Source organism: Hylaeus volcanicus, chromosome 8, assembly GCF_026283585.1.
Source record: "Hylaeus volcanicus isolate JK05 chromosome 8, UHH_iyHylVolc1.0_haploid, whole genome shotgun sequence".
Lineage (NCBI taxonomy): Eukaryota > Metazoa > Arthropoda > Insecta > Hymenoptera > Colletidae > Hylaeus > Hylaeus volcanicus.
Window position 1 is genome coordinate 1509050 of NC_071983.1, and position 27253 is coordinate 1536302.

Here is a 27253-nt window from a genome sequence, read left to right on the forward strand (position 1 = left end):
TCCATAGAAGGGTGTACACTGTCTATCAAAATCATAAATAAAATAACAATGATTATACTCTTGAAAGTTTTGATAAAAGTATATCATATGTTCTTAGTTATTAAAATATATCTATAAAAAAAAGAAAATTCTGGTGTATATTACTTTAATAGCATCTTCTTTAGCCATATCGAAAAATTATGAATACAATTTGTTCATTTCAAATTTATTTTCGTAAACATTTTCGTACTTTGAGTCTTACAGCGTTATTATGTAACTTGTAAAATATCTCTGAAAAAATAATATAAAGCAGTCTATTGAAAAATATTCTTCATCACTTATAAATTTTCCAAAAATGTACGATTTAACCAGTTTGAATGACGTGACAACTAATATTGACTAATATTATTTGCAAACAGCTGATAATCAAATATCTAACGTGTACTATGTTATTTGAAAGAAACAAACAATGAGAATTAGGATGTATTTATTTTATATAATAAATTATAATCTTAAGTAAAAAATACGTCATGTGTACAAATATTGTACGAGTTTATTTTATATCGAAATATATGGTTATTAATATATACTAATCCTCATTGTTTGTTTCTTTCAAATAACATAATCAAACATAATTCTGAACTGATCTGAAGCAATCTGCAGTTTATGGTAGCATATGTGACGTATGTCAAGATGTTTGCACGCCGATAAAGAAAGTCATTAGGTGTATCATTAATCTATTTCTTTTACTATGTACAGCACAACATGAATAGCCTCGGTTTAAGTTTAATTTTAAAAATGGGCTGTATATGCTCCAAAGAAACTATCACGGTAAATTCAAGAAATTATACAGTTCGCGAACATCTTGGAGAAGGGCAAGTTTGATACAAAACAGACTTTTATAGATTAATACTTTTGTTTACATTAACTTCGCAAATTGACACTTATTTTGGTTAAATATTTTGTATTATACGTTCTCTGTTACTAACGGAAAAAAATTATCTCATTGTTAATCTCACATAACCTATACTGTCGTGTTTGTTTGTAATAGTAAATGACATTCTTAAATAGTATTTAAAAATAGTTCATGTTAACAAAAAGTGAGTGTTTTATCCATGTTAAATTTGTTTTTTCTTAATTTAGTTTATTTTGTATTTTAGTGGATTCAGCACTGTACTTTTAGTTGAAGATGCATTAACACATAAGAAGTATGCAATTAAAAAGATAATTTGTCATGGCTTAGAGGACCAGAGATTAGCAGCAAAAGAAATAGAATATCACAATCTTGTGAAACATCCAAATGTAATAGAATGTATTGATTCCACTTATAAAGGAACAGCAGATCCTGTCATTAACGCTACCAGTGAAGCATTACTTGTTTTACCATACTATCATGTAAGTTTTGTATCTTAAGAGATACACTTGAGTAATGGTCAAAAGTTGTAAGTTATTTAAAAAGGTGTTTTTTTATCTTTAGAGAGGTACACTTGCAAATGAATTAGAAAGACGTGCTAAAAACAGTGATTATATGAGTGCATTGGAAATTTTATATATTTTTTCACAAATATGCGAAGGTGTAAAAGCTTTTCACGAAGCAAAACCAGAACCTCTTGCTCACAGAGATCTAAAGACTGCAAATATAGTTCTTGGTGATGGTACTACACCTATTATAATGGACTTAGGTATAATATATTGGTTACCATATGAAATAAAAATTAACAATAACATCATTAAATAAACATTGCTTTTTTTAGGTTCTGTAGCACCTGCAAGAGTTAAAGTATGCGGATCACAGGCAGCGCAAACATTGCAAGATTTAGCAGCAGAAAGGTGTTCAATGCCATACAGAGCACCAGAATTATTTAATGTTGAAAGTTATTGTATGGTGGATGAACGAACTGATATTTGGGTAAAATATTAGTATAATTCTTTAAACTATAGTCATTTTTACACTTTTATTCTAATGCTACTCCACATTGCAATATTTTTCAGTCTTTAGGCTGTATTCTGTATGCACTCTGCTATTTTAAATCGCCTTTTGATGCTGTATATGAAAGAGGAGATAGCGTTGCTTTGGCTGTCATGAGTGCAAATATTACATTCCCAGAAAATAGTCCTTACAATGAGGTTGAGTAACTATGCACACCTAAGTATATTTTTTGTGTGATTGGTGTTTTGAAACTTCTAAATGTAATACCTGAATTCTAAATTTTGTAGGAAATGCAGGATCTGATTTTATCAATGTTGAAGGTAAACCCTATGGAACGTCCTTATATATACAGTGTTATAGAAAGTGTACATGATCTTATCGGCAAGTTGGAGAACAGAGTATAATCATATAAAGAGCAATAATTTAAATATTTATTATTCAAGAATGCATGTACAGGTGATTTTTGATACTTCTTACATCACGTACACCAATCGAAAATATTTATCACAGTACAGAAAAAATACGTGATATTAAAATGCAATAATATAACACAGTAATTTTTTACTAACGAAGTTTGAAATATTTGTAAAATTTTACAATATCATTTCAGACCTTAAAAAAATGAATTACTAAGTAATAAACTTTAAGATATATTTTAAATACATATGTAAATATTAATGTTCTGAAAAACAAAAATTTCAGACTTACAGCACATTTATAGTATCGTTGGAAGCATAAATATGATATACTATTTTAACACAATACTGATAGCTGACATTTGAATTAATAATCAGCTAGCTTTCTTTAGATCGATCTTAATATGTATTATTTTTTACCTATCCATTTATAATATATAATTTCATTTCTATATGAAATCATTGTTTCATGAATTGAGCATTTAAAAAAAAAATTAATAGTAATAGGGTATAACAACAATAAACACATTTAAGATATATATGAATTATGGTATAATAACATATTTTGTGTACAATTTTTGTATGATAGTATATATATAATATAAATGATTTAATATTTTTAAATGCTATTAGAAATAGGCCAGGAACCTAAATATTTTGGAATCTTTCATGCTCGAAAAATTGTCAACTTCCCTGTGGTCTTATATAATTTCTTTAAGTACAAAATTTCATATTATTAGCATACATGAATAATTTCAAATATTTTGAAGAAAGGTTAATTTAAAGATTAGTTTTGCTTCAAAGGTAAAAATACATCAATGAAAATTTATTCTATACTAAGACTAAAGAGTGCCGTAAATAATTACATTCCAAAAATATTGAATTAATAAACTGAAATAATAGAGCTACTGGGTTGTGGAAGAAGCTGGAAAATCATAAGATAACTACTTTTATTACCTATACAAAAATTTACAAGAATTTATGTTTTTAACATTCGTATGAAATTTGCAAAAAAATGTCATAATCTAAATTTCACACACGGAAACGATTGCTTTCTACAATCATAGAGAATCATACGATGTGACGTATTACTGCCACGTCACGAATACGTCATAGTAGCTCGATAATGTTAAACTGAATTCACGAATGATTAAAAATACTTTGCATTAATCCAAGGTGATTCTATTGCAGAAAATTCTGATTTTGTTACCCGAAAGATAATTCTACAAAATTGTTTAGAATGATTTCAATCTCGAAGACGCTCGATAATTTTTGAGCCAGCTTCACACCGGTTAACGTCGTTGTAGCTAAGAATGTAAAGTAGTTTTTTTCAGGAGCCTGTGCTTTTAAGTAGACTACTCTTCTTGTCTAGTCTCTCACATAGCGAAGGCTTCTCAGAAAATACATTTTCACATTTCGTCGGTCTTACCTGTGAATCGTAAGTCACTTTGAGTTATATTTATTTCCGTTCGCGAGCTGGTCCCTGTGATGACAAACTAACCTTATCAGTTTAAAAATTTTCCATAGAAAATACTATTGATGTTTAACGAAAATTTAGTCGGTAACTCATTGCATGAGTTTTGTGTCGCACGTACAAGTAGTCAAATACATAACAATCATTATTTAACAAATATGATTTCGATTATACGAATAAATAAATTATTTTAACGATGCATAAAAGAATCTATAGCTCAGTTAAGCATTAGAAAAGCAACGTTAATTTGAGATCTTATTTGCACAGTTGAAAACGTTATTAATTTGTGATAAAACGTGTTTTACATTCATACGGGAAAATCATCTATTCCTTTAGTGACGTATACTTATATTCAGTTGTATACTATTTCAAAGTGATGCGTACTGTCAATGAAATGCACGTTTACTTAGATCCGTCAGTGAAATAGTTGTAGTTGACTTATTTTTTCACGTGTTTGTTAAGAAATATTTCAACGTGAATACTACGAATAAGAAATTCGAAAAATTTCCTAGTGTAAAAGTAAATCGTAATATTTAATTGTGTTATGTTCTCTTTCTCTTGTGTTTTCTCAACATATATTTAATCGAAAAACGAAATACATATATTGAGATTCTAGAACTCTGTCATGACATAGCAAATGCTAATCGTTTACGCAATAAATCCCACTTCGACCTATCCTTAGTACAACACACATATGCGTAACTAGAAGAAAATGTAAAAATATCGATTAGAATAAAAAACGCGGGTAATTATAAATTGTAAATAATTTATTATTCGGTAGATGAAAAATCGTATCGTACAGTCGAGAAAAATTATGTATATGTATAAATCAATGCTAAGTAGGGAATTGAATATGTAATTCAAAATTTATTCCAATTTATTTTTTGACGAGACAGAAAAACTAATTAGGTAATTTCGTTCGTTTTCTAACTGTTCCTTGGAAACTTTTATTGGTCATACGTCTAAGTCTTGTAACTGTTCGAAAGGTCAAGGTTACACTTGGATGTAGAAGATACAAGTGTAGAGATAAGTGAAGATCGACGATTCACGAAACTATTGTTTGCTTGAAGTGAAGTAATTTGTGTCGAGTTTGCACAAAAAGCTATACACCTTTTTCATTAGTTCGTACGTTGATATTTCGTCACGCAATGAAGTACGTGGATACAACTATCAAATTATGTAGTAATTTAACCCGTACTAATTACTTTGAGAACCACAGTATTAAATGGCCGGTATTTGAGAACCACGATTATCGCTAAAGTAGCACTTGTTAATACCTGTATTGTACAGAACTCTTATCTAAATTAAACCGCGAATAATTAGTGGAGGATAAGCAACTTTTTATTCGGTACTGGTTAAATAAAATTCAGAATATAAATTATAAAATAATGTTACATCACACGGTGAATAAGTCGTTGAACGATTTTAATTATTCAATTAACGATTAATAAAGTTTTCTTTTCAGTTAATACGATGTAGTGATTAGTATTGGTTAGTAACGTAGAATTTATTAAATACCACGATGTACCATCGATTTAATGGTTCTAAAACGATATTATTTAAAATTTGTTTATTACATAAAAATATCGAATACTATGTACTGTCGTAGAGAAGTGAAATGAACTTGACATGTCTTTAACGACCGTATTTCTAAATTTAATTGATCGTAGCAGCTTATCCAATGTGAAAATCATGAATAAATCGCATAATAATAAGAGTTTGAAAACCTTTGCTATCTGTCCACGTGGTAACCAGAGATCGCATTACGGTCACGTGACCATCAATTAATCCTCGTACGATCCTCTAGACTTGGATGATTTTGTTTCACTACCGGAATAATTTGTATGAACCAACTCGTGTTGTTTGAATATCTAATGAATATTACGTTATTAATATCACATTAAAATAATACTGTAATACGCAACTTCTTGTGCATGTAATGCAATCAAATCCATAAATATTTCATTGGCATGCTTAGATTCATGAATTTTTTTTTAATAAGTAAATTCAAGATATCGATTTACATTGTATTTATGTATGATATGGTGGCTTTAATATAAAAGCTAACGCATAAAAATGAAAGAAAGAGAGGTTAATTGAAATAATAGAATTAAAATGTAAAAATATCGTAGGAAATAGATTTTTCGTGTTATAATCTTTAAAATATTAGCTGTATAACGCGTGATAGTGAAAAAAAGAAAATAGGTTATTACGAGCGACCGTGAGAAAAAAAATGGTAAAATCGTACGATATCTTGAGATATCGTGTGTGGCTTGCTGTTACTTATGCGCACGATATCACTTTGAACGTTCAGTTAACTGCCGACGGCAGTGTGGGGTGGATCGTTTCTAAGTGTTCTTCGTTTGAAATCTCGTAGGTTAGAAAATACAACGTGAGAAGGTTAAGGTCGACTTCTATTGTATTTACTAATTCGAACGTCCAGCATTAAACGCTTTTCCGGTGAGTGAATGTGCTATCATTTACCATTCTATACATTCAATTGTGATCTTTCGTGACTCGAGACGTTATTTGTATGTACAAATTTTACGAGCGTCTATATATGACGAATATTACGTCAATTTGAAGATAAAATCATTCATGCAGAATGCGATGTTGGTCTCGTTTATGATTAATGTATTATGTATGTAATATTGACAATGGGGGAACATTTAAAAATCAAACACGATGACGTAAATGACTATGAAGGCATTAGTTGGAGTTAAAGGGAAAGCATTTGCTTTAAATCCGTTAGACACTTCTGTTCCAATCCGTTTCGCTAGACCTCTGAGCATGTAATGTTTTATTTTATTACTTGCACTATAACTTTTTATTTAAAATTTAATTTTAGCGTCAAATTTGAATCGATATAAACGTATGATATTTGATTTGATTACGTTTTAAATAAATTTCATCGTGAATTTTACGCGTATTCGGAAATACTTCATTACTTTGATAATATAATATTTTAAATGTGGCAAAATTGTTTAAAAATCGAAAAGTTAATTCTTAATTCAAATAAACAAATGTATTAGCTGTCGTAACACTTTTTCTGTAGCGTTTATCAGTTATCCTTTTGTTCGATAAGAATTTAATATTAAAATTCCAGGATTACTATGCATCTACATTGTATATGCAAATAAGTACATTCATGCGCTTGCATTGCACACATCGTATGCGCGATGATTGTATAACGCACACATTGCTATTGGAGAAAAGTGTATTTAATATGTAAATGATGCGTGAACGTGAAATAATCATAAAGTTGCACTGCCTAAAACAACGTAAATGATTCCAAGTATTTCGTAAATTTGATCGTTATTTATGAATATTTATTAATTTTTCAATATTTCGGAAATACCTTTAAAGTATTTTAAGTACTTGTTGATTAAAATGTATTAAAAATAGATTTATTTTGAATGTGATAAAATTGAGGAATATTTATAACAATTTCGGTGAGTTCTGTCCGTTTGACGCTGGAATGCGGTCGGCCAACTTTTACTTACAGAATCATTTAACATTTTAGACTTGAGAATTTCTAAAGCGGTAGACGCTTTTACCGTTTACGTGTCCGTTTTTTTAACCATGTGTTTTATGTAATAGATAAACAAAATATTTTAGAAAGAAGAATTGTAAATAAAAAAAAATTTTAAAGTTAAACAATACTGTATGGAAATTTAATCTATAGTAATAATATATTTGCTTTTAGAAATTGGTAAAAAATGTCTGCAAAAGCAATTCGGGAGGCAACTGGAAAAGACCTCATCAATCGCAAACTTCCAAATGGTACAAATGCAGTTAAATGTCGATTTGTGTCCATCACAGAAGACACAAATTGGGCAGATGTTGTAAATACCAATCCATGGCTTCAGACAGAGAAATTAGTTGTGAAGCCTGATCAGTTGATCAAGCGACGTGGAAAACTTGGCCTTATTAAAGTGAATGCAGATTTACCCACGGTCAAACAATGGATAGCTGAGAGAATTAATAAGGATCAACGAATAGGAAAGACAACTGGAAAACTGAGAACATTTATCATTGAACCATTTGTTCCCCACAAACAGGTAGGTGTTTGGTGTTGTTATAAGGAATCAATAAAATGAGTAAACCAATAACATTTTAAATTGTAGGAAGAGGAAGCATATGTTTGTATCTACTCCCACCGGAAAGCTGACACTATTTTATTCCATCATGAAGGAGGAGTTGATATTGGAGATGTTGATGCTAAAGCTTTGAAACTTGAAGTATCTGTTGGAGAAAAGGCCCCAGATCAATCTATGATAATGGAGAAGTTATTAGTACATGTGGCAAATGATAAAAAAGAGTAAGTATCTCAAAATAAAATTTTTATTTTAAAAATATTGATAAATATAATAACACATACACTTTTTTTTTGTAGAACAATTGCCAAGTTTATCGAATCTCTCTATAAGCTTTATGTTAATTTATATTTTACTTATATGGAGATAAATCCATTAGTGGTGACAGACAATGGAATTTATATACTTGATCTTGCTGCTAAATTGGATACAACTGCAGACTTCATATGTAGACCAGACTGGGGAGAAATTGATTATCCACCACCATTCGGACGGGACGCGTATCCAGAAGAGGCCTATATCGCTGACTTGGATGCTAAATCTGGGGCTAGCTTGAAATTGACTCTTCTTAATCCAGCTGGTCGGATATGGACTATGGTTGCTGGCGGTGGTCAGTAGAAGCGAACAGCAGTATCATTTACGTGATTAATGTGGTTCATTTTAACCAAATTGTGATTGTCAAGTCGTTTCCTTTATTTTAGAAAGGTTAAATCGTATTCGTGTACATTTTTCATATCAAAATTTTGTTTTCAGGTGCATCTGTAATATATTCAGATACGATTTGCGATTTGGGTGGCGCGGACGAACTAGCTAATTATGGCGAGTATTCTGGTGCACCTAGTGAACAGCAAACTTATGACTATGCAAAAACTATTTTGGGCTTAATGACAAAAGAAAAACGAAAAGAGGGAAAGGTATTAATTATCGGTGGAGGTATCGCCAATTTCACGAACGTAGCTGCAACCTTTAAGGGTATTGTAAAGGCATTACAAGAATATCAACCGAAGCTTGTAGAACACAATATACAAATATTTGTAAGAAGAGCAGGACCAAATTATCAAGAAGGTTTAAGGTACTTACGTATTCGAAAGATACAATTTCGGCAAATAATACCAAAGGATCGCGTCTTAATTTGTGTCTTTAATTTCAGAATTATCCGTGAAGTTGGTAGAAGACTTGGTATACCTGTTTATGTATTCGGTCCCGAAACTCATATGACAGCGATATGTGCGATGGCTATGGGTAAAAAGCCAATTCCAGATCCCGAAGCTCAAGAATTTTCTACCGCGAATTTTCTATTACCTTCAGGACAAGATGTAGGCCCAGCGGCTCCTTCAAAGAATGCTTCTTGCTCACCTACCAAACAACCCAAATTAAAAGCAAGCAGCTCTGTGGATGCATCAACGAAACAACTTTTCAGTAGTAAAACTAGAGCTATTATTTGGGGAATGCAAACGAGAGCCGTGCAAAGTATGCTAGACTTTGACTTCGTTTGCCGCAGATCTGAACCATCTGTAGCCGCTATTGTATACCCCTTCACTGGTGACCACAAACAAAAATTCTACTGGGGCCATAAGGAGGTTCGTACAATTGACGTTTTCTTATTTACACAATATTTACTTTAATCACAATAAAATTTAAACTTATTCTTTTTATTTGTATACGTAATAGATACTCATTCCTGTTTACAAACAAATGAAAGACGCTATGACTAAACATACGGATGCAGACGTTATGGTCACATTCGCATCTTTAAGATCTGCTTATGAAAGCGCAGTTGAAACGTTGCAGTTCCCTCAAATTCGAACGATCGCTATTATTGCTGAAGGTATACCCGAAAATATGACAAGAAAAATAATTCTAATGGCACAGGAGAGAGGAGTTACAATTATCGGTCCAGCTACTGTGGGAGGTGTTAAACCAGGTTGTTTCAAGATCGGTAATACCGGTGGAATGATGGACAACATTCTTCATAGTAAACTTTATAGGCCTGGCAGGTAACTTTTTTCCTCCTTACATTGTGTTAAAGTATGTTAACTTTAGATACAAAGACAATCTTATTTTCCAGCGTCGCGTATGTTTCTCGTTCTGGTGGTATGTCCAACGAATTAAACAATATAATTTCGAAAGCTACTAACGGAGTGTTGGAGGGTGTCGCAATTGGAGGAGATCGTTATCCAGGAACTACGTTTATGGATCACATATTGCGTTATCAAGAAAATCCTGAAGTGAAACTGATAGTTCTTCTTGGCGAAGTCGGTGGCGTGGAGGAATATGAAGTGTGCGAAGCATTGAAGTCAAAGAGGATTACAAAGCCACTGATCGCTTGGTGCATTGGTACCTGTGCCAGCATGTTCAATTCTGAAGTGCAGTTTGGTCATGCTGGATCAATCGCCCATAGTAATTTGGAAACGGCTTCTGCGAAGAACGCTGCGTTGAAAAGCGCTGGTGCTAACGTTCCGCAAAGTTTCGACAGTCTTGGAGATCTGATGCAGAACGTTTACGAAATACTCGTAAAAACAGGAAAGATTGTTCCAGAACCCGAACTTCCACCACCAACCGTTCCCATGGACTACAGTTGGGCTAGGGTACTGTATTTAGTTGTCTGGAAATAAAATTCTATTTGTTTCCCGACAAATGTTATGAATAATTTAATTTTTACAGGAACTCGGCCTAATACGAAAACCAGCGTCATTCATGACATCGATATGTGACGAACGTGGTCAAGAATTATTGTACGCTGGAATGCCCGTTACTGAGGTTCTTAAACAAAATGTAGGAATTGGTGGTGTAGTCTCATTATTGTGGTTCCAGCGGTGCTTGCCAGCTATGTATTGTAAATTCCTTGAGATGTCTTTAATGTTAACAGCTGATCACGGTCCAGCCGTGTCAGGAGCCCATAATACTATTGTTTGTGCAAGAGCTGGTAAAGATTTAGTCAGCTCTTTGGTGTCTGGACTTCTAACTATCGTAAGCGAAACACGACATTTTGTAACATTTTTGTTCTATATATTTTTGTAAAACTAGTTCTAAATTTTATACAAATGTTAACAACAGGGTGATCGTTTCGGTGGAGCATTAGATGGTGCGGCTCGTATGTTTTCTGAAGCCTACGATGCTGGATTACATCCACAAGAATTTGTGAATAATACACGTAAAAAGGGTCAACTTATTATGGGTATTGGCCATCGCATAAAATCAATAAATAATCCAGATATGCGAGTAAAGCTTATCAAAGAATTCGTAATGGAGAATTTCCCTGCTAAGCCGTTGGTTGAATATGCATTGGAAGTTGAAAAGATAACTACGAGTAAGAAACCTAACCTAATTCTTAACGTGGATGGTATGATTGCATGTGCCTTTGTGGATATGTTGAGGAATAGCGGAAGTTTTACTAGAGAAGAAGCACAGGAATATATCGAAATTGGTGCTATAAATAGTTTGTTCGTTCTCGGTAGGAGCATAGGTTTTATTGGTAAGTACTTATTTTCGAATTATTCGTACAAAATTGTGCTCGACTATGATATAATACTGTTTTATTGATACAGGTCATTATATGGATCAAAAGAGATTGAAACAAGGCCTATACAGACATCCTTGGGATGACATTTCCTATGTATTGCCGGAACAATATAATTGAATTCATCTTTCATTTGCATTGTCTGTCGTAAACGCATAATAAATGTTACGAATTCATTTAAAGTTTAGATAGTTACAATGGTCATGTTATACGTGCTAGCTCATAGCCGTAAAAGACAGATTAATTTTTAGAACAGATGCTTGTGAGCTATCGTATAATATACTATGAATATATTCATTGTCGCGGATCGAAGTTGTATTCGATGAAACCGCGGTTCAAAGGTTTTATGTCGACAGTAATTTATAAAGAATGAGACACACGTTAAATAACAAATATTATTCATATAATTAAACATTCCATAGAGCATTTTTTATTTAGCCAAAAAGTGGGACACAAATCGGAAAGATTCGACGATTAATTGCCGACCAATGTGCAGTACTAATAGATTAGGTTTTATTGGCGTAATTTATCTAAGATAGCACAAAATATATTTTTTCCGATAAATGAAGGTATATTATTTGAGGAGCTTTCTATTAGATGGGTTTAATCATGTATGTGTACGCATACGTGTATACCATTACATACGTGTGTATAAAAAAAATGTGATGGTACGCACATATTATATATGTGTATATGCTACATCAACAATTCTTTGCACAAGGTAGTTTATGATTTACGTATAAAGTATGCAAAATAATAAAATATGTTCAATATTTAAGCATTATCCTTAACTTCTTATTTAGTCATACTGAAACCTTGAAATCTAATACTATGTTAATTGTAGATAAAATGTAGGGAATGGTTGCCTTGTGTCAGTATTTTCATAAATAAAAGATGTAATATCTTAATAATACAAAATGGAAATAAAGGAATAAAGATTATTTTGCAATATTATTCACATAGTATAAGAACAAAAGAATACCATGATAAAATATATGATTTAATGTGCTTAATTAGAATAAAAAGTAAGTAGTTGTCAAATATTCGCATTTCAGTTACAATAATTATGTCCGCAAATTTATTACAAATTTCAATATTTTATTAAACATTAATTTTTTAATTCTTATGTTAACGGTGAAATAATATTTTTATGTATACTAATTAGCATTCAAAATATTTTTTCTAGGAACGATTAGTATTGGATATTATGTATAGATTTTAACGGAAGTACAAAGCACCTGTAAAATGACTGATATATTCGTATAGTATGCTTACATAAAAACCTGCAAAAATACTTATTTCATATAGTAAATTTTCGAATTTGTATTTCAATTAATTTCTATTGGTAGAGATTATTGCTAATGTTATTAATTTTAATAATCTTTTGATAACCATAAAAATACGATAATCAATCTTACAAAGCAAGGCTAATTTTGTATATCGATAAGATCACAGGCTTTACCGTTCTTTACAAAAACTACATAGAATAGTTTTTAATATCACGAAACGGTTAACATTCGAGTGAATTCGAAGAGCAATATAAATATCACATATTTTCTGGAGGATCCTCTGCCACTACATTAATGATTCGGTCACTGGGAGGTCGTCTATGTCGGTCTATCTGATATATACATTTTCTTACTAATTGAGGGATAATGATATTATTATAACATGACATTCCAATGAGGAGCACAGCAAAACCAATAACCTGTACATAACAGTAAACGTATTAAATTCGTATGAACATTTATGAAGTAGATGCAGAAACAGATATTGCAATGTTTACCTGTAAGTAATGGAAATATTGCCAGCCCAATGCTAAAGAGAAAACCCATATAACTAAAGTTCGAACGCTATCTAAAATCATTCTTGTAGTAGCACTCATTTCTTTGGTAACGCTGATGCCCGCAAAATTGAAAAAAGCTATACTAAATGCAATGCCTGTAGAAAAATAATACAGTCATCCAAATTTTTGAAGTTGTTTCTAACGCTTCAATTCATTTATAATAAATATACTGACCAACTATTGCCATCAATAAATTACTACTATTTCCAATTTGAATAAAAGCATCTTTAGTGGCTTCAAGTGTCCCTTGAGAATTGTCAGCAAATGGAGGTGATGCATGTATAAAATTAAGAGGAATCATTAAGAGGCAAATACTAATAAATCCAAAGATACCTGTAAAAGAAGTATATTTTTATGTATTAGTTTTACTACAACTGAACATTTTCTACTTAACAATTATTACAAAGTACCTTCCCAACCAACTGCTTGAAGTGCTGGTATATTTTGTCCAGTTACATATTTTTCTTCTATCACCATTTGAACAGCAGTTATAACCTGTTATAATAATTGTATGTATTTACTTTATATTTGACACAAACAGATTTTGTTATAAAAGTGTAAAAGGCACGTAAATTGTTTAAAGTATAATATTACCTGTGCGCATATAATAAGTAAGTCTCCAGTTAAAACAGAGTTGCTGTCAACTTCTGAATCTTTTGCATTAATTATGTCACTGAATCCAACAACAGCTAAACCAATTATAACCATTGCTATACCAATCCACTCTCGGATACCTAGTTTTCTCTCAAGAAAACCCATAGAAAGCACAGCAGTGAATACAATAACAGCACCACGCAACATTTGAAAACTACTTGCATATGTCATATTCAGGCCAATATACATAATAGATGTAGCACATGTATCGCATAATGCAGGAATAAGTAAAATAAAAGGATTAAATGTAGATGAGCCTTTAGTCAAAGGATTATTCTGCACAGATCTATCCTATAATTAGATAATTCTGATATTAAATATTTTGCAGTTAATAAATATTAATATATGTGGATCCAATGAATGAAACTTACACCTCTTCGACTATAATAACAATAAACAATTTTGAATAATAGATAACACATCATCTCTCCTACAAACATGAAGCAAGACTGCATAAAAGGATGATTAAAATGTCTAGCTTCTCCATCTTCACTTGGTACAACTTGTTTATCTGCAAATCTAAATTAAAGCCACAAAGGCATACATAGTTATACAGTATTGTGGATGAATGTTGGTCTAACAAACAATTATATTTAAATGAAGTCAACAAATAATTTTTTTTTGTCATTTTTTTAAATTAATTATATTTCAATTCAATAATTTTGTATTTATCTCAATTTTGCTACTTACTTCACAGACAAAGTATTAAATGATCCAGTAACAACCATCAACACAGCTAAAATACATTGGTAACGCGTCCATGCCATTTTTAGTTATGTATAAAATTCTGGAAATAAAATTCATAAAGTTATACAGAACAAGTATTAAAACACTGCCCAGAGTGCAAAGTTACTCTATAGTGATAAAATTGTTTCAAGAATCACAAACTCGGATAATGTGAAGCACTGTTATAGTGTTGTTTCAGATAACTAAAGAATCTCACTATGGCTATCTAATCTAGTCAGACCACATACAAATGTTCCATAGGTTTAATATGAGTGCACATTTTAAAAGGTGATATATTTTAATCTATTATAAGTATGGATAGATAAATTCTAAGTTGAATCTAACATATTTTTTCTATTAGGAATGCTGATCAAAAAGTTCACAGAAACAGTATGTCATTCATGCTATTATGATTCATCAATAGTATTGTTCTTTAACATTTGTATCCATTAAATATTGAAGTTTGAAGAAATAAACAATATGAATAATTTTATAATGTATAGTTACAGATGCATACGCTTCTTAGTGTAAATTGCAATACAAAGAATTAATTTCAAAATATAAAGATTAACGAAACAGTCAAGACGTATTCACGAATAAAGATTGAGTACGATTTATCGTACGTTACACGGAATAAAACGTGGAAAGAATGGTAGCCAAATGTTTTTGCTATTACTGCATAGAAATCTCAGTTGCTGTTACTTTATAAATTGTATTATCGATAATTTCGAGTTTTGGGTAGATTAGATATGTATTAAAGCCAATAAATGTCACACAAGCAAATAAACATTTTTAACTTCTTACTGATTGTTATAATTTTACAACAAGCACAATATTCTTAATCGATAAATATGTTTCATAGCACAATAATAAATACAACTAAATGAAAGCTATTAATCTATTAAAACAAACATTGCGAGGACTAAACGAATTCTAATTAAATACCTTTGTTTTCACAACACGATTAATAGACTTGCAGTAAAATTATCATACTGTAAGAATGACCAAGTCAGAAACACTCTTTCGTATTTACAATATACAAGGTAACAAAGTTCATTGCCCTATAAAGATAATAGTATGATAAAACCAATTTCTTCCTCTTGTAGGAGTGTCACGTCTACGAATATCTGCGGAAAACCACGGAAAAGTTGACGGGAACACGGGAACGTATCAATTTCAGCATTAACGCATTAACGGTTCTCAACTTCTTCCACCTCCATATGCATAATTATGCGTCCATATAAATCGGAGCTAAATACAATTCTTACTTGAAATTCTTGTTTCAAGTAGTCATCGCGAAAGTAAATGATAATGCTACTTCGAATGTAATGTAAGAACGTGAGAACGTACGAGCTAAAATAGTTTTATTTTGATTGGAATAAAACAGAACTAACTATAAGTAGATTAAAATTGAGAGGCATATTTTACGTATCTAATTCTGATAATGATATATAAGTATGTAATATTAACAGTTGCTCGTAACAATGTGTGAAAACACGAGTAATACTTTATTGTACATACATGTGTGTATCAGTGCCTCTCAATCGGTGTGCCATGGTGAGAGTATCATATGATACTCATAGTGAAATCTGTTTATGTTATTAGAATATAAATGTTTTGAATAATGCTAAAGCTACTGTGGAGTAACAATGTTTATTTTATGTAAATTATAAGCGATTACTAACAGTAAGTTTGAAACGACCGCCAGTAGCAGATAAAGTAAACAAACTTATATCTATCGTATCCATAGTGGTCAACAATAGTAACTTTCGAACTTTACTCCGATTTATGCAAATTTTACCTGGTTTTACTTTACTATATATGATTAAAGAATGATAATTTCTCTTTACACACGTTTTCCGAGATATTAAATTCTAGGAAATATAAGTGTTCTAAATAATACGCACTTCTGAATGCAATGCGTATTGAAAGTGTGTAAATACATGCTCAAATATTATCGACGTACGGTAGACTGCATGAAAGATATGTAGTTTAAAAAAAAAAACTCAAGTAACTGCCTAGTATCTTCGCATAATTATTGAGAATTTAATACGAGAGCATAATGACATCATTAAAGAACAGTGAAAGGTTATCCGAAGTTTTGGAATTGTTTCTGTTACCTAATTATAACATTGCATCTACTACTTATCTTGATCTCCTGTTAACCCACATTTCTCAGAATATAAAAGAGTGTAAGGAAATAGATTAGATACCATGTTATAAAGTGCATTCATAAAATCGTACAATATAAAGTTTCGTATTAAGTTTGGTTATATTCGTTACACTTCTTTGACGTTATTTATTTTATTTTATGTTAATGCATAGTTTGACTTGCTATATTTTGTTATTATTTTTAAAAATCGTTAATTTTAGGTACATCGGACGATTACGAGCATTGTGTATTACTCCAAAAGTGGGTGTTGAGAGCATTGAACATTTGGAACTCCGATTGCAAACCTCCTCAGTCTATAAGTGTGTTTACTTTGAAACTTGTGGGAATAATTTCACGTAATGAATTACGTTTTCATTACTGGCGATGCCAGGATGTGTACAATAGACTGTGCAATGTTTTTAAACTTCACGATGATGACTTGCCAGCATCTATTAAAATGGCTTACACTACAATGTTATCCGATTTGATCAAACATCGAAGTGGCAGACAGTGGATTATAGATTCTGGTAAGCAATATACTGAATGCAGAAAGACTATATAAATTTAGACAATGAAAGACAATCATTTTGATATCATATGAATATGAATAAAAATTTTAATGCGATTAAAATATGAACACCTGTTTTATAGATGTTTGGAAGGATATTGTAAAATATGCACATTGGAATCACACTATGTATGTTACACGTGAAAGCCAAACATTTTTGTGGCTTTTGCTTTTACAAGAACAACAAAATATCAATTTTTGTAAAGAAGTTATTTTGACAATTGCTGCACCATTAATGTCGAGCACTTTTAAGTCTCAAGTATGCAATGGGTTGGAAGATAATTATCTGGAACAAAATGCATTACTATGTACTACGTTGGATTTATTAACTAGTATAGTGGAGAACACATTATTCGCAAACATAGATAATATGATACCTGAATTATGCCAAGAAGTTATTAATTTAGATATCAGAATAAAGGCTCTTTTTGAAGCATGTATTAGCACAAAATTTTTGCCATATGTTCATAAATTGTTAATGTTAAGTTTACTCGTTCCAATAAAACGTGCTATCAGAGAAGGACAAGAAACTGTTGATCTTGAAGTAACTCAAAAGTTTTTGTGCGATTTGTGTTATGTATCCATGATGCTTTTATCGAAAAATTATATAATAGAAATAGTAAAAACAAATAAATTGCTACTGATATACTGGAAAAAGCTTCAGTCATTACGTAAATTTGATCTACCACATGAACATAAGTTTGAACATCAAGCCATAAGTATAATGGTATGGATTTTTCACATATTTTAATAATACTTTTAACAAATGATTCACTATATTTCTATATTAATAGGTTATACCCTTGGCTGTATGTGTTAGACGTTCATATATTAATCATGATCTTTTTGATATGTTTCTTACTAAAATGATTGATGTGACATCTACAGCTGTGCAAAGATTAGCATACAATATAAGAGATTCTATATATAAAAATGATTTACCTTTAGCAGAAATTTGCAAAGTATGCATTGATATGCTCTTAGAAATAACAGATATTATGGACAGGGTATGTTAAAAAAATATTTTTAACTTATGTTGTTATTTAAGAATAAAATAATTGTTAAGAATTATAATTAATAGTTGTATACATGTACATAACAGGATGTTGCAGTAATTACATTCCAAACATTATGTCATGTTCTCAAGAACTATGTGCCAAATATATGTCAGAAAGGTAATACAGGAGGAACAAATAATGTGGCAAACATAGAAAATGGACCAAAGAAATTTACGTTTGTATCTCCATTGGAGGGAGACCCCATAGTTGATCACCCTACATTGTTAGCATCACTTCTTAATGGGTTAGCAGTTATGACAGAAAAGTTCAAATTAAAATGGCAAGAATGTGTAGAAACTATATGCTTGCTATCACTTGCACAAGAAATCCTAAATCATCCAGGAATAATACCTGTGGTATGTATTTTAAATAACTTATTAAATTTGTATATATCGTATGCATTATAAAACTTTCTTTTAGGTCTGTGTAAAAGCTTTAAAAGTATGTAAGTTGGCAATTCAAAATTTCATGCCGCCAAATTTAGTACTACTCGTTGAAGCAGACAGCAACATGAATGATATAGGGCCAACGTTATTCAAAAGATTACACGATATAAACTGGGAAGTAAGGGATAGTGTACTAGAAGTTTTAAATACTATTGCTACAATTTCTGAAGACAGTAAGTGATTGTTCACGAAGCCAATGTTGACACAATATACTTTTAGCATGTGTTAATATGTAATATGTTTAATTATTTACAGAATATCCAGCATTTCAAGAATTTTTATTAACAAATCGGTTTCTAGAAATCGCACTTGAAATTGCTAAAACAGACAGTGAAAGTTATGTTCGAGCATCTGCTTTAGCTTTTATTTCAACTACTATTCGAATAAACAGACTGTGGGAAGAAAAATTATCGCAGCTTAATCTACCTGTATGTTTTTTTTTTTTTTTTTTTACAAAAATATATGAAATCGTCGATTAAAATGCACAAAAAAAGTACTTTCCCTTACATTTCAGGATATTGCAATAAATCTACTTAACAATGAAAGTGAAGCTATAGTAAGGAAGGAAGCTGTAATTTTGATAAAGGAATTATATGTTCATTGTAAATGGCAGTAAGTATAATTAAATAGAATTGATGTCTATTTTATATAAATTTTTGGCATAATGCTGTTTAGGAGAGATGTTATTGATTCAATGTCACGAGCAATGTCAGCAGCTGCTATTTCTGATCTTCATTGGGAAGTAAAAACAAGTGCCCTTGAATACTGGAAGCAATTCATAAAATCACATTTATCCGATCAAGGGGTGCTCGACGGACACTTTCCAAAAGTAACATTTTCCAAAGAACACAGGAAAATTGTGTCATTAAACGAAACCGAAATAAAACGAAGACTTAACAAAGCATTAGATGAATTAGCAAAGCAAAATTGTTTAGGAGTAAGTTAATTCATTCGACATATATCTTAAAAACAATATGTAATAATCTATTGTTACGAATTTTAGGTTCTTTTAGTTACTTTAGAAGATGACAGCGATTTCGAAGTATGTAGAACTTCGGCAGGTATACTGAACAAACTTAAATCGTTTCTTTTGAAATATAAACTTGACGAACCTGTGCCAGAGCTTCCTCTTCCCAAAGATAGTGCTACATTAGACACTTCGTATATTAAATATGAACAATCAAATAATATTGAAAGTTCTAATTCAGAAAAAGTGTTTAGTAACTCTAGCAATGTTATTGAAGAAATTGTAGATGCTAATGATGCAAATCTTCTTGCTTCTATCTACAAAAATTCATTGAAAATGAATGGAGAAGTACAAAACACAACGGAAAAAACGTTTGAATTTATTTCTTGTGTAACTAGACAAACATTCCTTCAGAGGATTTTTGATTCAGATATCGATGGTATCATTGAAGAAAAATCTCGATGGTTGACTACGTATACAACGAGCTTTGAATCTATATTGGATGATATACTAACAATGCATAAACAAGGAGATGTGAATTCAATGGATTGCTATTAATTAAAAGTAATATGCCTTGTCTACTGGACACGAGTTGAATTATAAATACTATTTTGTACATCAATATGGTATGCAATTTTATATTTAAATATTACTTTTAAAACTATATATTGGCACTTTGCAAATCATACTCTATCTATTTCCCTTATAATATGCAATCATAAGTTGTACTTTTATAAGCAGGGTAATTATAACGAAAGTAGAATTATTGTTATTATTAATAACACATTTATTTTATATAGAAAAATAAGCAATATCTTTTTACATTATTTTTGTATCAAAAGTAAAATAAAATTTCGTTGTTTTATTAAATACGTAAATAATACAAAATAAAGTGAACTTATATTTATATATGCATATATAGTATTTTCTCGTTAAAAAAGTAAAAACTTATCCATCATTATATTAATGACAGATGAATTGTAAATAAACTAAGCATTTGATAGAAGGTTAAGATTTACTTAAAGAAACATCAGATTTAATATTGATACCAAACAGACAATCTAATTTTTGCTTGTTCTCGATTTACTTTGTATACTTTATATCATGTTTACACTAAAATGTAGAGCTTTATTTTTGTTTTAACATTTCCATTAACTTATCGAGGAACAAGAACTACATTATTTCTTTAGTAGACACTTCTTTTGCACCAGAAATCATATCTGTGATTTTAGTCCAATAAAAAAGACCATTCAATGGATTATACAATAAAATATTTGTGTTAACATCAACTTCAACTATTGTCACTGTGTCATTTATTGTGATTATCTCATCTGTTTCACAAATTTCATTATTAGCAGCAGTATCAGTATGTGATTTTTCAATCATCAAAAATGAATTGTTTGGTGTCGAATTGTGGAGGTCAAGATGGTTAAATGTGTCACTAGTTTCATTCTGTATTTCTATGTTTTCTCTTTTAATATGCTGGACAATGCTTTCTGTTTGAATTTTGCTTGTAATTGTTTCATTCTTTCTCTTTCTTCCTTTCCCTTTCTTATTAATTAAATCATTACAAAGTTCTTCAACTATATTATAGAAATCATTATCGCATATCTCTGTTCTCTTATTCAATTCATGTTCCCAAGCAGTAAACTGGCTACAGTTTAGTGAACAATATGTTTTATTATGAATATTTTTTTTTTCAGTCTCAAGAATTACTTGATCACATAAATTTTCATTGTTATTACTATAATCTAACATGGTAGATTTTAAATCTTTTTCTTTTACAAACTTCAAACCTTGAAGTTTGATAATTGTATGCGATAATTCTTGTGAAGTATGATGCTGGACATGATGATTATGTAAATCTGTAATAGAAGTATTCACATGCTTGCAAATAATGCAGTGGTATAACATCCTGCTATTCTTCTGTTATACCTGTAATGACAATAATTCATACGTAAAAATCGTATGTAAAAATATTTGGAACATATGCCTGATTTAACAATTATAATCAAATTTCCGGGTGTATGTGACCGAAAATCGATATTATGAATATTTCTGAACACGACAGTTACGAAATAAAATGGTAAAAATAAAAAAATCCACTTTCGAACGGTTAATCTTATTAGGTTATATAAACATAAAGAAAAGAATTTGAAAATATTGTAAGCAACAGTAACTAATCATATTTGACTTAGACAATTAAAATACAATAAAATTTCGCATAAACTGTACAACAATTTAATAAACTTACTATACTTTTTATAACATAAATTATTCAACATGAGACCTGTATCTACACGTGACAATCGGTTTAAAACTATGTACCTAAGGAAGCGCAGAGTGTTATCATAAATATCTATATAATATTATATTACAAAACGTAGAAGCTTCTTACGCGAACTATTAAAACTAATTACTCTTATACATTTTTCGTAAGAAGAAATCACATGTTTACAATAGGAATAATTTCAACAGCAATAAAAATAGCAATGACAATCCAAAATAATAATACAACTATGTATCCCAAAGATTATTTGCGAATATAAAAAAATTTTAATTTTCGAAAACGATTCAAATGCGTTGCAATGAATTATAACGTCTTTTCTATCGTTACATAAGATAGAACGTAATTTCTTCGAATGCTATGTTCGATTGCGTTGCAACAAATGAAAGTATTACACGAGGCGTTCCCCGTCGGTTTATAAATAAAAAAAAATGCAAAACTTAAATAGCCGTCGATTAAATTTAGATTGTAACAAGTCGACTCTTGCGTGCATCGGAACTTGCATTAAGATTCTAGGGTACTTGGAGATAAGTCGTCGAACGTCGTGCGTTGTGATTGGCCGACGATCGAACGCGGACCAATAAGCGTGCGCCTTCGCGTCGGAGAGCCACGATTAAGAAAGTCCCGAAGCGTATGCGCGGTCTTTGATACGCTTACCGCGATTCAGCGCGAGCTTTCAGTCACGCGCAACATCTCGTACGGGGTATCTCGCGACGATTTGTTTCGTGATAAAATCGCGATCAAAAGAACGTTCTTTCGAGTTGAAACGCTTAGTGTTCGATTAAAGACCGGAAAGTGCAACACTCGAATTCGTGTATGAAACAGTCGTGTACCCGTACACGTAAGAATGTCCTTCTATTTCCGTGACAAGCCGAAATTCGGCGACAGACTACGTGGTAAATCGGGCGACGAACTTCTACAAGAAATCAAACAGCAATTCGACGAAGACAGCAAGTCTTTTTTCGAGCCGACCAGCAGATCGGCTCGAGATCCGTTCGAACGACATGCCGGATTTTCAAGGGTGAGCGTGATAAATAACTTTTCATAACGACATTAGTGTCTGTTAATTTGAACGCTTTTAATTGTTGGATTGATGATCGAATTCAGGAGTGTCGTGCCTGTGTCTTTTAGACGTGAAAATGAACGTTTTGGGAAATCTTTTTTTTGCGATTTGCAAACGATCGAGGGTACGAAATTTGTCATGTTATAAGATTTGAAAACCGTTGTACCAAAATTCTTTATTTATAGAGTGGCCCAATTTCAACGTCGTTTCACCAGCGTGTATTTAGTTTTCTCTGCTTGCCGGTTATTCTCGTCGTAATCTTGATATTTTCAGAACGTAAAGACGCGAAAAAACGTTGGACATCGGAATTCAAAGACGCGATTCGATCGATGAAAATTTGAACAAATATAATAGTATAAATGCGCAGTCGAAAATATTTTATATCTTCACCGACTGAATTACTTAAATGCAATCGAACAATTGTCGTTTCATAGTAGGTCTAATTTCGTGTACGTGACTTCTCTACGATTTGTGACAAAATTTTTAACTGGGTTAACAGTCTTAATACTTTGTCGACTGGTAGCATGTTAATCGACATTTTGCCATGGCAATCAATCCCTTGTTATTTATTACTGACATAGTATTGTATGAATTATAAAACAATACATTTAATAATACGTTTGATTGTAAAAATCGAACAAAATGGCGAGTAAATATTTCTTCTTAAGCTAGAGTTACAAAACGTTTGCGACAACGTTATACGACTTCAACAATGACTTTACATAGTGTAAACAAGTTTGGTTAGCATCTCTCCGCGCAACCTTTCGTCACATTGTGATTATTGATTTGATTTGTATGTCTCATCGAGCGTGATAGTCAAATAGTGATATACATACATAGATCGATCGTCATGAATATGTGTGCTTTCATATGGCGTCACTAGGGCTGGGGGGGGGGGGGGGGGGTGTTGTCGAAATTTTATTCGAATAACGATTTCTTTGCGATGTCTATTTCATCGAATAGTCTAATAATCGGATAATTGTTCTATCTCTGCTTTATTTTATGGTAATATTAACCGTTTCACAGGGGATCCAATAAGTTGTTCGAGAACTGCCGAGTCTATTTCGGTTCGTATTTAGATTCGATTCCTGTTTGTACTTTTTCGGACGAGATGGCTACGAGTACGTAACATCGAACAGGATTAAGTTTGCATTTTAAAGATTTCTATGGTTTGGATGAAGTTTTATAATGGAGTGTCCCTTGTTTTCGATCATTTTGTTAAATAAAAGAGGAACTAATTCCAAAGGATATTCGAATTGCGAGGATACGTCTACTTGTGTTGAATCGAAAGTGCTTGTCTCCCCTCGTTCGACAGCTCGTAAAACTTGGCCATTTCTCGAGAAACGGGCGTGCAATCATCGTTGCATGTCCGTCAGGAAGGGGAGGAAATGATCGAAGGGTTTCGATGATCCTTTCATTCGATTTATTTCGTGTTTGACTCATCGCTTATTCAGACGAATGCAGGGGATCATGCAGGGAACAGGAAATATCATGTTTCTGCTTTGTCACCATCGTAATCCCTTTGATACGCGAATATTTTAGGCTAGAACTGTTATCTGTGTTATAATTTTCTTGCCCAGAGTTCATTTTTACGCCTAACAAATTGTTTTTACAACATACAAGCATCGATTCTGATTTTATTTCACCCTGTTCGCGTAACGTTCGAAAGCACGTTTTACCCGAAGCGATCGACTTTTAAATTCGAACCAAGTTTCGTGGTTTGCTTCGGGCACGTGCTTCGTAACTTGAAATACGCGAGAGCACGCATCCGAAATCGCCTTTATGCTGTCTTGGCACGGTCCCTCGACGCTCGAAAGCACCATTAAACGCGTATGTACTTTAATCACGACGAACGGTGCTATCGAAGAGTCGAAAAGTCGAACGAGACGATCGCGACGATAAATCATACTTGCATGAACAAATTTGGAGTTGCAATTTCTCTTTCTTATCGACTGGTAGCATATGGACGTATAATTAAATTTTGTTTTCCGGGGTGAGAGTTACATTTAACCAAGCTACGATTTCAGCTCCAAACAGCCTGGAACAAAAATGTGATGTTTTCGTTTTGCCCGAACAATACACCACGGGCCAGGCTCGTGATGACCAGTTTTGGTCCGAATATCCGACCACGAGTCTCACACATGATTGTAGCTTAAGCGGTTAATGTTTTTGTTATTTGAATAGATCTTGTAAATGTGATTAATATTTGCTCCCGTATCGGTTTTGTCCATTTGTCTTAATTTTGACATTTTACAAACAACAATTGATCGAACAGTAAAATGAAGAAATTTATGGTTGCTCGCTCGTGGGCTTAAAAAATACACGATTCGTGAGTTTGGTCTTCGCCCCTGAATCCTCGTATTCAAAGAAGCTTTACTAATTTCCATCGACCAGAACGATCTTAACTGGCGATCGACGATACGTTTATCGTAAAAAGGCACGCGGTAAGGGTCGCACTGCATGCCTGCCATGGCGAAATAAGTGGTAAGTCATTTGCCCGCGAGCATTTGGCAACAAACACGTTATTTCTGGGTTCTTCGCGGAGTGTCTGCGCTTCCGAAAAGCCAACGAACACGGCTCCCTTCTGGAGCTCTTGAACAACTCACGGTTGCGGTCGTCGAACGGATTTACAATCAGCCAGAGATGGGCAAAATATTATTCGAGTAATACAGGATACGAACGAAAAATTTTTCTTCGTAAATATTAACCGTTTTCACGGAACATTAACGAGAATTAAATAATTCTTTAACACTGTCAGTGCCAGACATACTCATGAAACTAACATTTTTTTCTTATACAATTGAAAACTGTTTAATGTAACGTTCGCGTTAGTATTTTTTGGTTTTACGACCCGATCAAAATTCACGAATCTTACCCAGACTTGTTTTGTGTAACAATTGATCTTCAGAATTAATTTTTTAATTCCCTGTCACCCATGTCTGGGTGACATGGCGATCAACGTATTAAGACGGCCCTGTCTGGACTACTGGCCGAGTAACCGTGTAACGCGAGTACATACTTTGCTCCCTTCGCAATTTGGCTTCGTCCTAGCAGGACCACCGCGAAATTCACCCACGTTCACCATATTGATTTCATTTCATCCCGTGAACCACTACGTCGTCACCCTCTTTCGTCCAAAAGGGGCGTTTAATGTTATTGGGGTGGTTCTAATAGCTGCTGCGTGCACTGCTACGAACTATCTACAACGAGTTAGGGATACACTCGATGCTTCGGTGTGTCCTCTCCAATGAGAATCTTTTATTTAACGTCTGGACCAAAAGACAGAACAATCTTGTACTATGATTAAACGTTCAATAAATATTCTTGAAAAGTGTGGAAGTGAATAATGTAAAACAAGAATTAAATGAACTTTCATGGTCGAACAAAGAAAGATTCGTCGTTTAGTTCCAAACTTGATTCAAGGAGAACGTTTGTAAATTGTTACCGGACAGGAAATAGTTTCTTCGAGATTTTTCTTTGTCGAGAATTTCAATGAACATTCGTTCGCGATACTTGGTGTATGCGGCCGCCATCGCCAAACATCGCCCAGGCGTCTTCGAAGACGCAGGAACATTCTCGGCGACGCCGAGATCTCTCAAAATAGCCGCCATTGATTCTCTCGCCATTCCAGACACGAGATCTTCGATCTAGAATAATCTGTCGATTCGACGCGTGACAATTTGCACGTAAATCGACTAAGAAAAAATCGTCTTTAACGAGGAACGAAATTAAACATTGAACAAGGTTGAATTGATTGGAATTGACTCGCGAAAAAAAAAGCAATGAAAATATTTGAAGTATTTTATATTTAAAGAAAATAGATAGAAAATATTAAATATAACAGAATATTTAAAATATCCAGGTTAAGTTGGGATATTTTAAATGCTACAGTGATTCCATAACGTCTGCTAATAGAAGAATGATTCGACATGTGAATAAAGCAGTATGAAATTAAATTTCTATGGGAATCGAGCGATTTGTCCAGCTTGATTTCAGTACATTTGAACGTGCGTGTGTGGTTGATCTCTCTCTCTCTCTCTCTCTCTCTCTCTCTCTCTCTCTCTCTCTCT

General features: G+C 32.3%; 5 protein-coding genes and 1 long non-coding RNA gene across 9 annotated transcripts in view; 4 read left to right on the forward strand and 2 right to left on the reverse strand.

Moving 5' to 3' along the window:
- Window positions 1-21: 21 nt before the first annotated feature.
- LOC128881408 (uncharacterized) lies at window positions 22-737 on the reverse strand. The gene is made up of 2 exons (XR_008458065.1): window positions 623-737; window positions 22-270 (listed from the first exon to the last, which is right to left on the reverse strand). It is a non-coding gene; the product is annotated as an uncharacterized LOC128881408 (long non-coding RNA).
- LOC128881407 (serine/threonine-protein kinase 16) lies at window positions 650-2722 on the forward strand. The gene is made up of 6 exons (XM_054132425.1): window positions 650-854; window positions 1140-1374; window positions 1457-1661; window positions 1734-1888; window positions 1972-2106; window positions 2197-2722. The coding sequence occupies exons 1-6, from the start codon at window positions 745-747 to the stop codon at window positions 2311-2313; spliced, it is 957 nt and encodes a 318-aa protein (XP_053988400.1). The 5' UTR covers window positions 650-744; the 3' UTR covers window positions 2314-2722.
- Window positions 2723-3474: 752 nt separating this feature from the next.
- On the forward strand, window positions 3475-12357 carry LOC128881402 (ATP-citrate synthase). Of its 2 annotated transcripts, none has more exons than XM_054132418.1 (11): window positions 3475-3763; window positions 7506-7860; window positions 7927-8120; window positions 8196-8506; window positions 8650-8968; window positions 9047-9476; window positions 9568-9893; window positions 9965-10484; window positions 10561-10866; window positions 10954-11371; window positions 11445-12357. In XM_054132418.1, exons 2-11 carry the CDS (start codon window positions 7519-7521, stop codon window positions 11534-11536), a joined length of 3258 nt encoding a protein of 1085 aa, XP_053988393.1. In that variant the 5' UTR covers window positions 3475-3763; window positions 7506-7518; the 3' UTR covers window positions 11537-12357. The 2 variants fall into 2 exon arrangements, with proteins under 2 accessions (XP_053988393.1, XP_053988392.1); XM_054132417.1 differs by lacking the exon at window positions 3475-3763 and adding an exon at window positions 6100-6259.
- Window positions 11444-15857, reverse strand: LOC128881406 (solute carrier family 35 member F6). The gene is made up of 8 exons (XM_054132423.1): window positions 15588-15857; window positions 14607-14703; window positions 14288-14435; window positions 13857-14207; window positions 13673-13757; window positions 13437-13595; window positions 13203-13357; window positions 11444-13124 (listed from the first exon to the last, which is right to left on the reverse strand). The coding sequence occupies exons 2-8, from the start codon at window positions 14681-14683 to the stop codon at window positions 12963-12965; spliced, it is 1137 nt and encodes a 378-aa protein (XP_053988398.1). The 5' UTR covers window positions 14684-14703; window positions 15588-15857; the 3' UTR covers window positions 11444-12962.
- Window positions 15858-16550: 693 nt separating this feature from the next.
- LOC128881403 (uncharacterized) lies at window positions 16551-21677 on the forward strand. 3 transcript variants are annotated; one of them, XR_008458064.1, is made up of 11 exons: window positions 16551-16834; window positions 17016-17321; window positions 17446-18089; window positions 18157-18369; window positions 18465-18776; window positions 18841-19039; window positions 19122-19294; window positions 19381-19478; window positions 19542-19803; window positions 19870-20459; window positions 21537-21677. XR_008458064.1 is itself a non-coding variant. In XM_054132419.1 (10 exons), exons 1-10 carry the CDS (start codon window positions 16705-16707, stop codon window positions 20389-20391), a joined length of 2859 nt encoding a protein of 952 aa, XP_053988394.1. In that variant the 5' UTR covers window positions 16551-16704; the 3' UTR covers window positions 20392-20742. The 3 variants fall into 3 exon arrangements, 2 of the variants coding, with proteins under 2 accessions (XP_053988394.1, XP_053988395.1); XM_054132419.1 differs by lacking the exon at window positions 21537-21677 and having other exon boundaries at window positions 19870-20742; XM_054132420.1 differs by lacking the exon at window positions 21537-21677 and having other exon boundaries at window positions 16551-16730; window positions 19870-20742.
- Window positions 21678-22802: 1125 nt separating this feature from the next.
- Window positions 22803-27253, forward strand: part of LOC128881513 (BAG domain-containing protein Samui-like) — a 21490-nt gene continuing 17039 nt past the window's right edge. Inside the window, exon 1 of the mRNA XM_054132631.1 lies at window positions 22803-23141. Within this exon, the coding sequence (XP_053988606.1) occupies window positions 22968-23141 (174 nt within the window). The 5' untranslated portion in view covers window positions 22803-22967. The remainder of the gene's footprint in view (window positions 23142-27253) is intronic.

Coding starts and splice junctions, on each gene's coding strand:
- LOC128881407 (XM_054132425.1), top strand. CDS start 745: ATGAATAGCCTCGGTTTAAGTTTAATTTTAAAAATGGGCTGTATATGC. Junction 1,375..1,456: donor TTGTTTTACCATACTATCAT/GTAAGTTTTGTA, acceptor TTTTATCTTTAG/AGAGGTACACTTGCAAATGA. Junction 1,889..1,971: donor ATGAACGAACTGATATTTGG/GTAAAATATTAG, acceptor AATATTTTTCAG/TCTTTAGGCTGTATTCTGTA.
- LOC128881402 (XM_054132418.1), top strand. CDS start 7,519: ATGTCTGCAAAAGCAATTCGGGAGGCAACTGGAAAAGACCTCATCAAT. Junction 8,507..8,649: donor GACTATGGTTGCTGGCGGTG/GTCAGTAGAAGC, acceptor TTTTGTTTTCAG/GTGCATCTGTAATATATTCA. Junction 9,477..9,567: donor TCTACTGGGGCCATAAGGAG/GTTCGTACAATT, acceptor TATACGTAATAG/ATACTCATTCCTGTTTACAA.
- LOC128881406 (XM_054132423.1), bottom strand. CDS start 14,683: ATGGCATGGACGCGTTACCAATGTATTTTAGCTGTGTTGATGGTTGTT. Junction 14,208..14,287: donor GTTATTATAGTCGAAGAGGT/GTAAGTTTCATT, acceptor ATCTAATTATAG/GATAGATCTGTGCAGAATAA. Junction 13,358..13,436: donor TTTATTGATGGCAATAGTTG/GTCAGTATATTT, acceptor ATTTTTCTACAG/GCATTGCATTTAGTATAGCT.
- LOC128881403 (XM_054132419.1), top strand. CDS start 16,705: ATGACATCATTAAAGAACAGTGAAAGGTTATCCGAAGTTTTGGAATTG. Junction 18,370..18,464: donor TAACAGATATTATGGACAGG/GTATGTTAAAAA, acceptor TGTACATAACAG/GATGTTGCAGTAATTACATT. Junction 19,804..19,869: donor CAAAGCAAAATTGTTTAGGA/GTAAGTTAATTC, acceptor TACGAATTTTAG/GTTCTTTTAGTTACTTTAGA.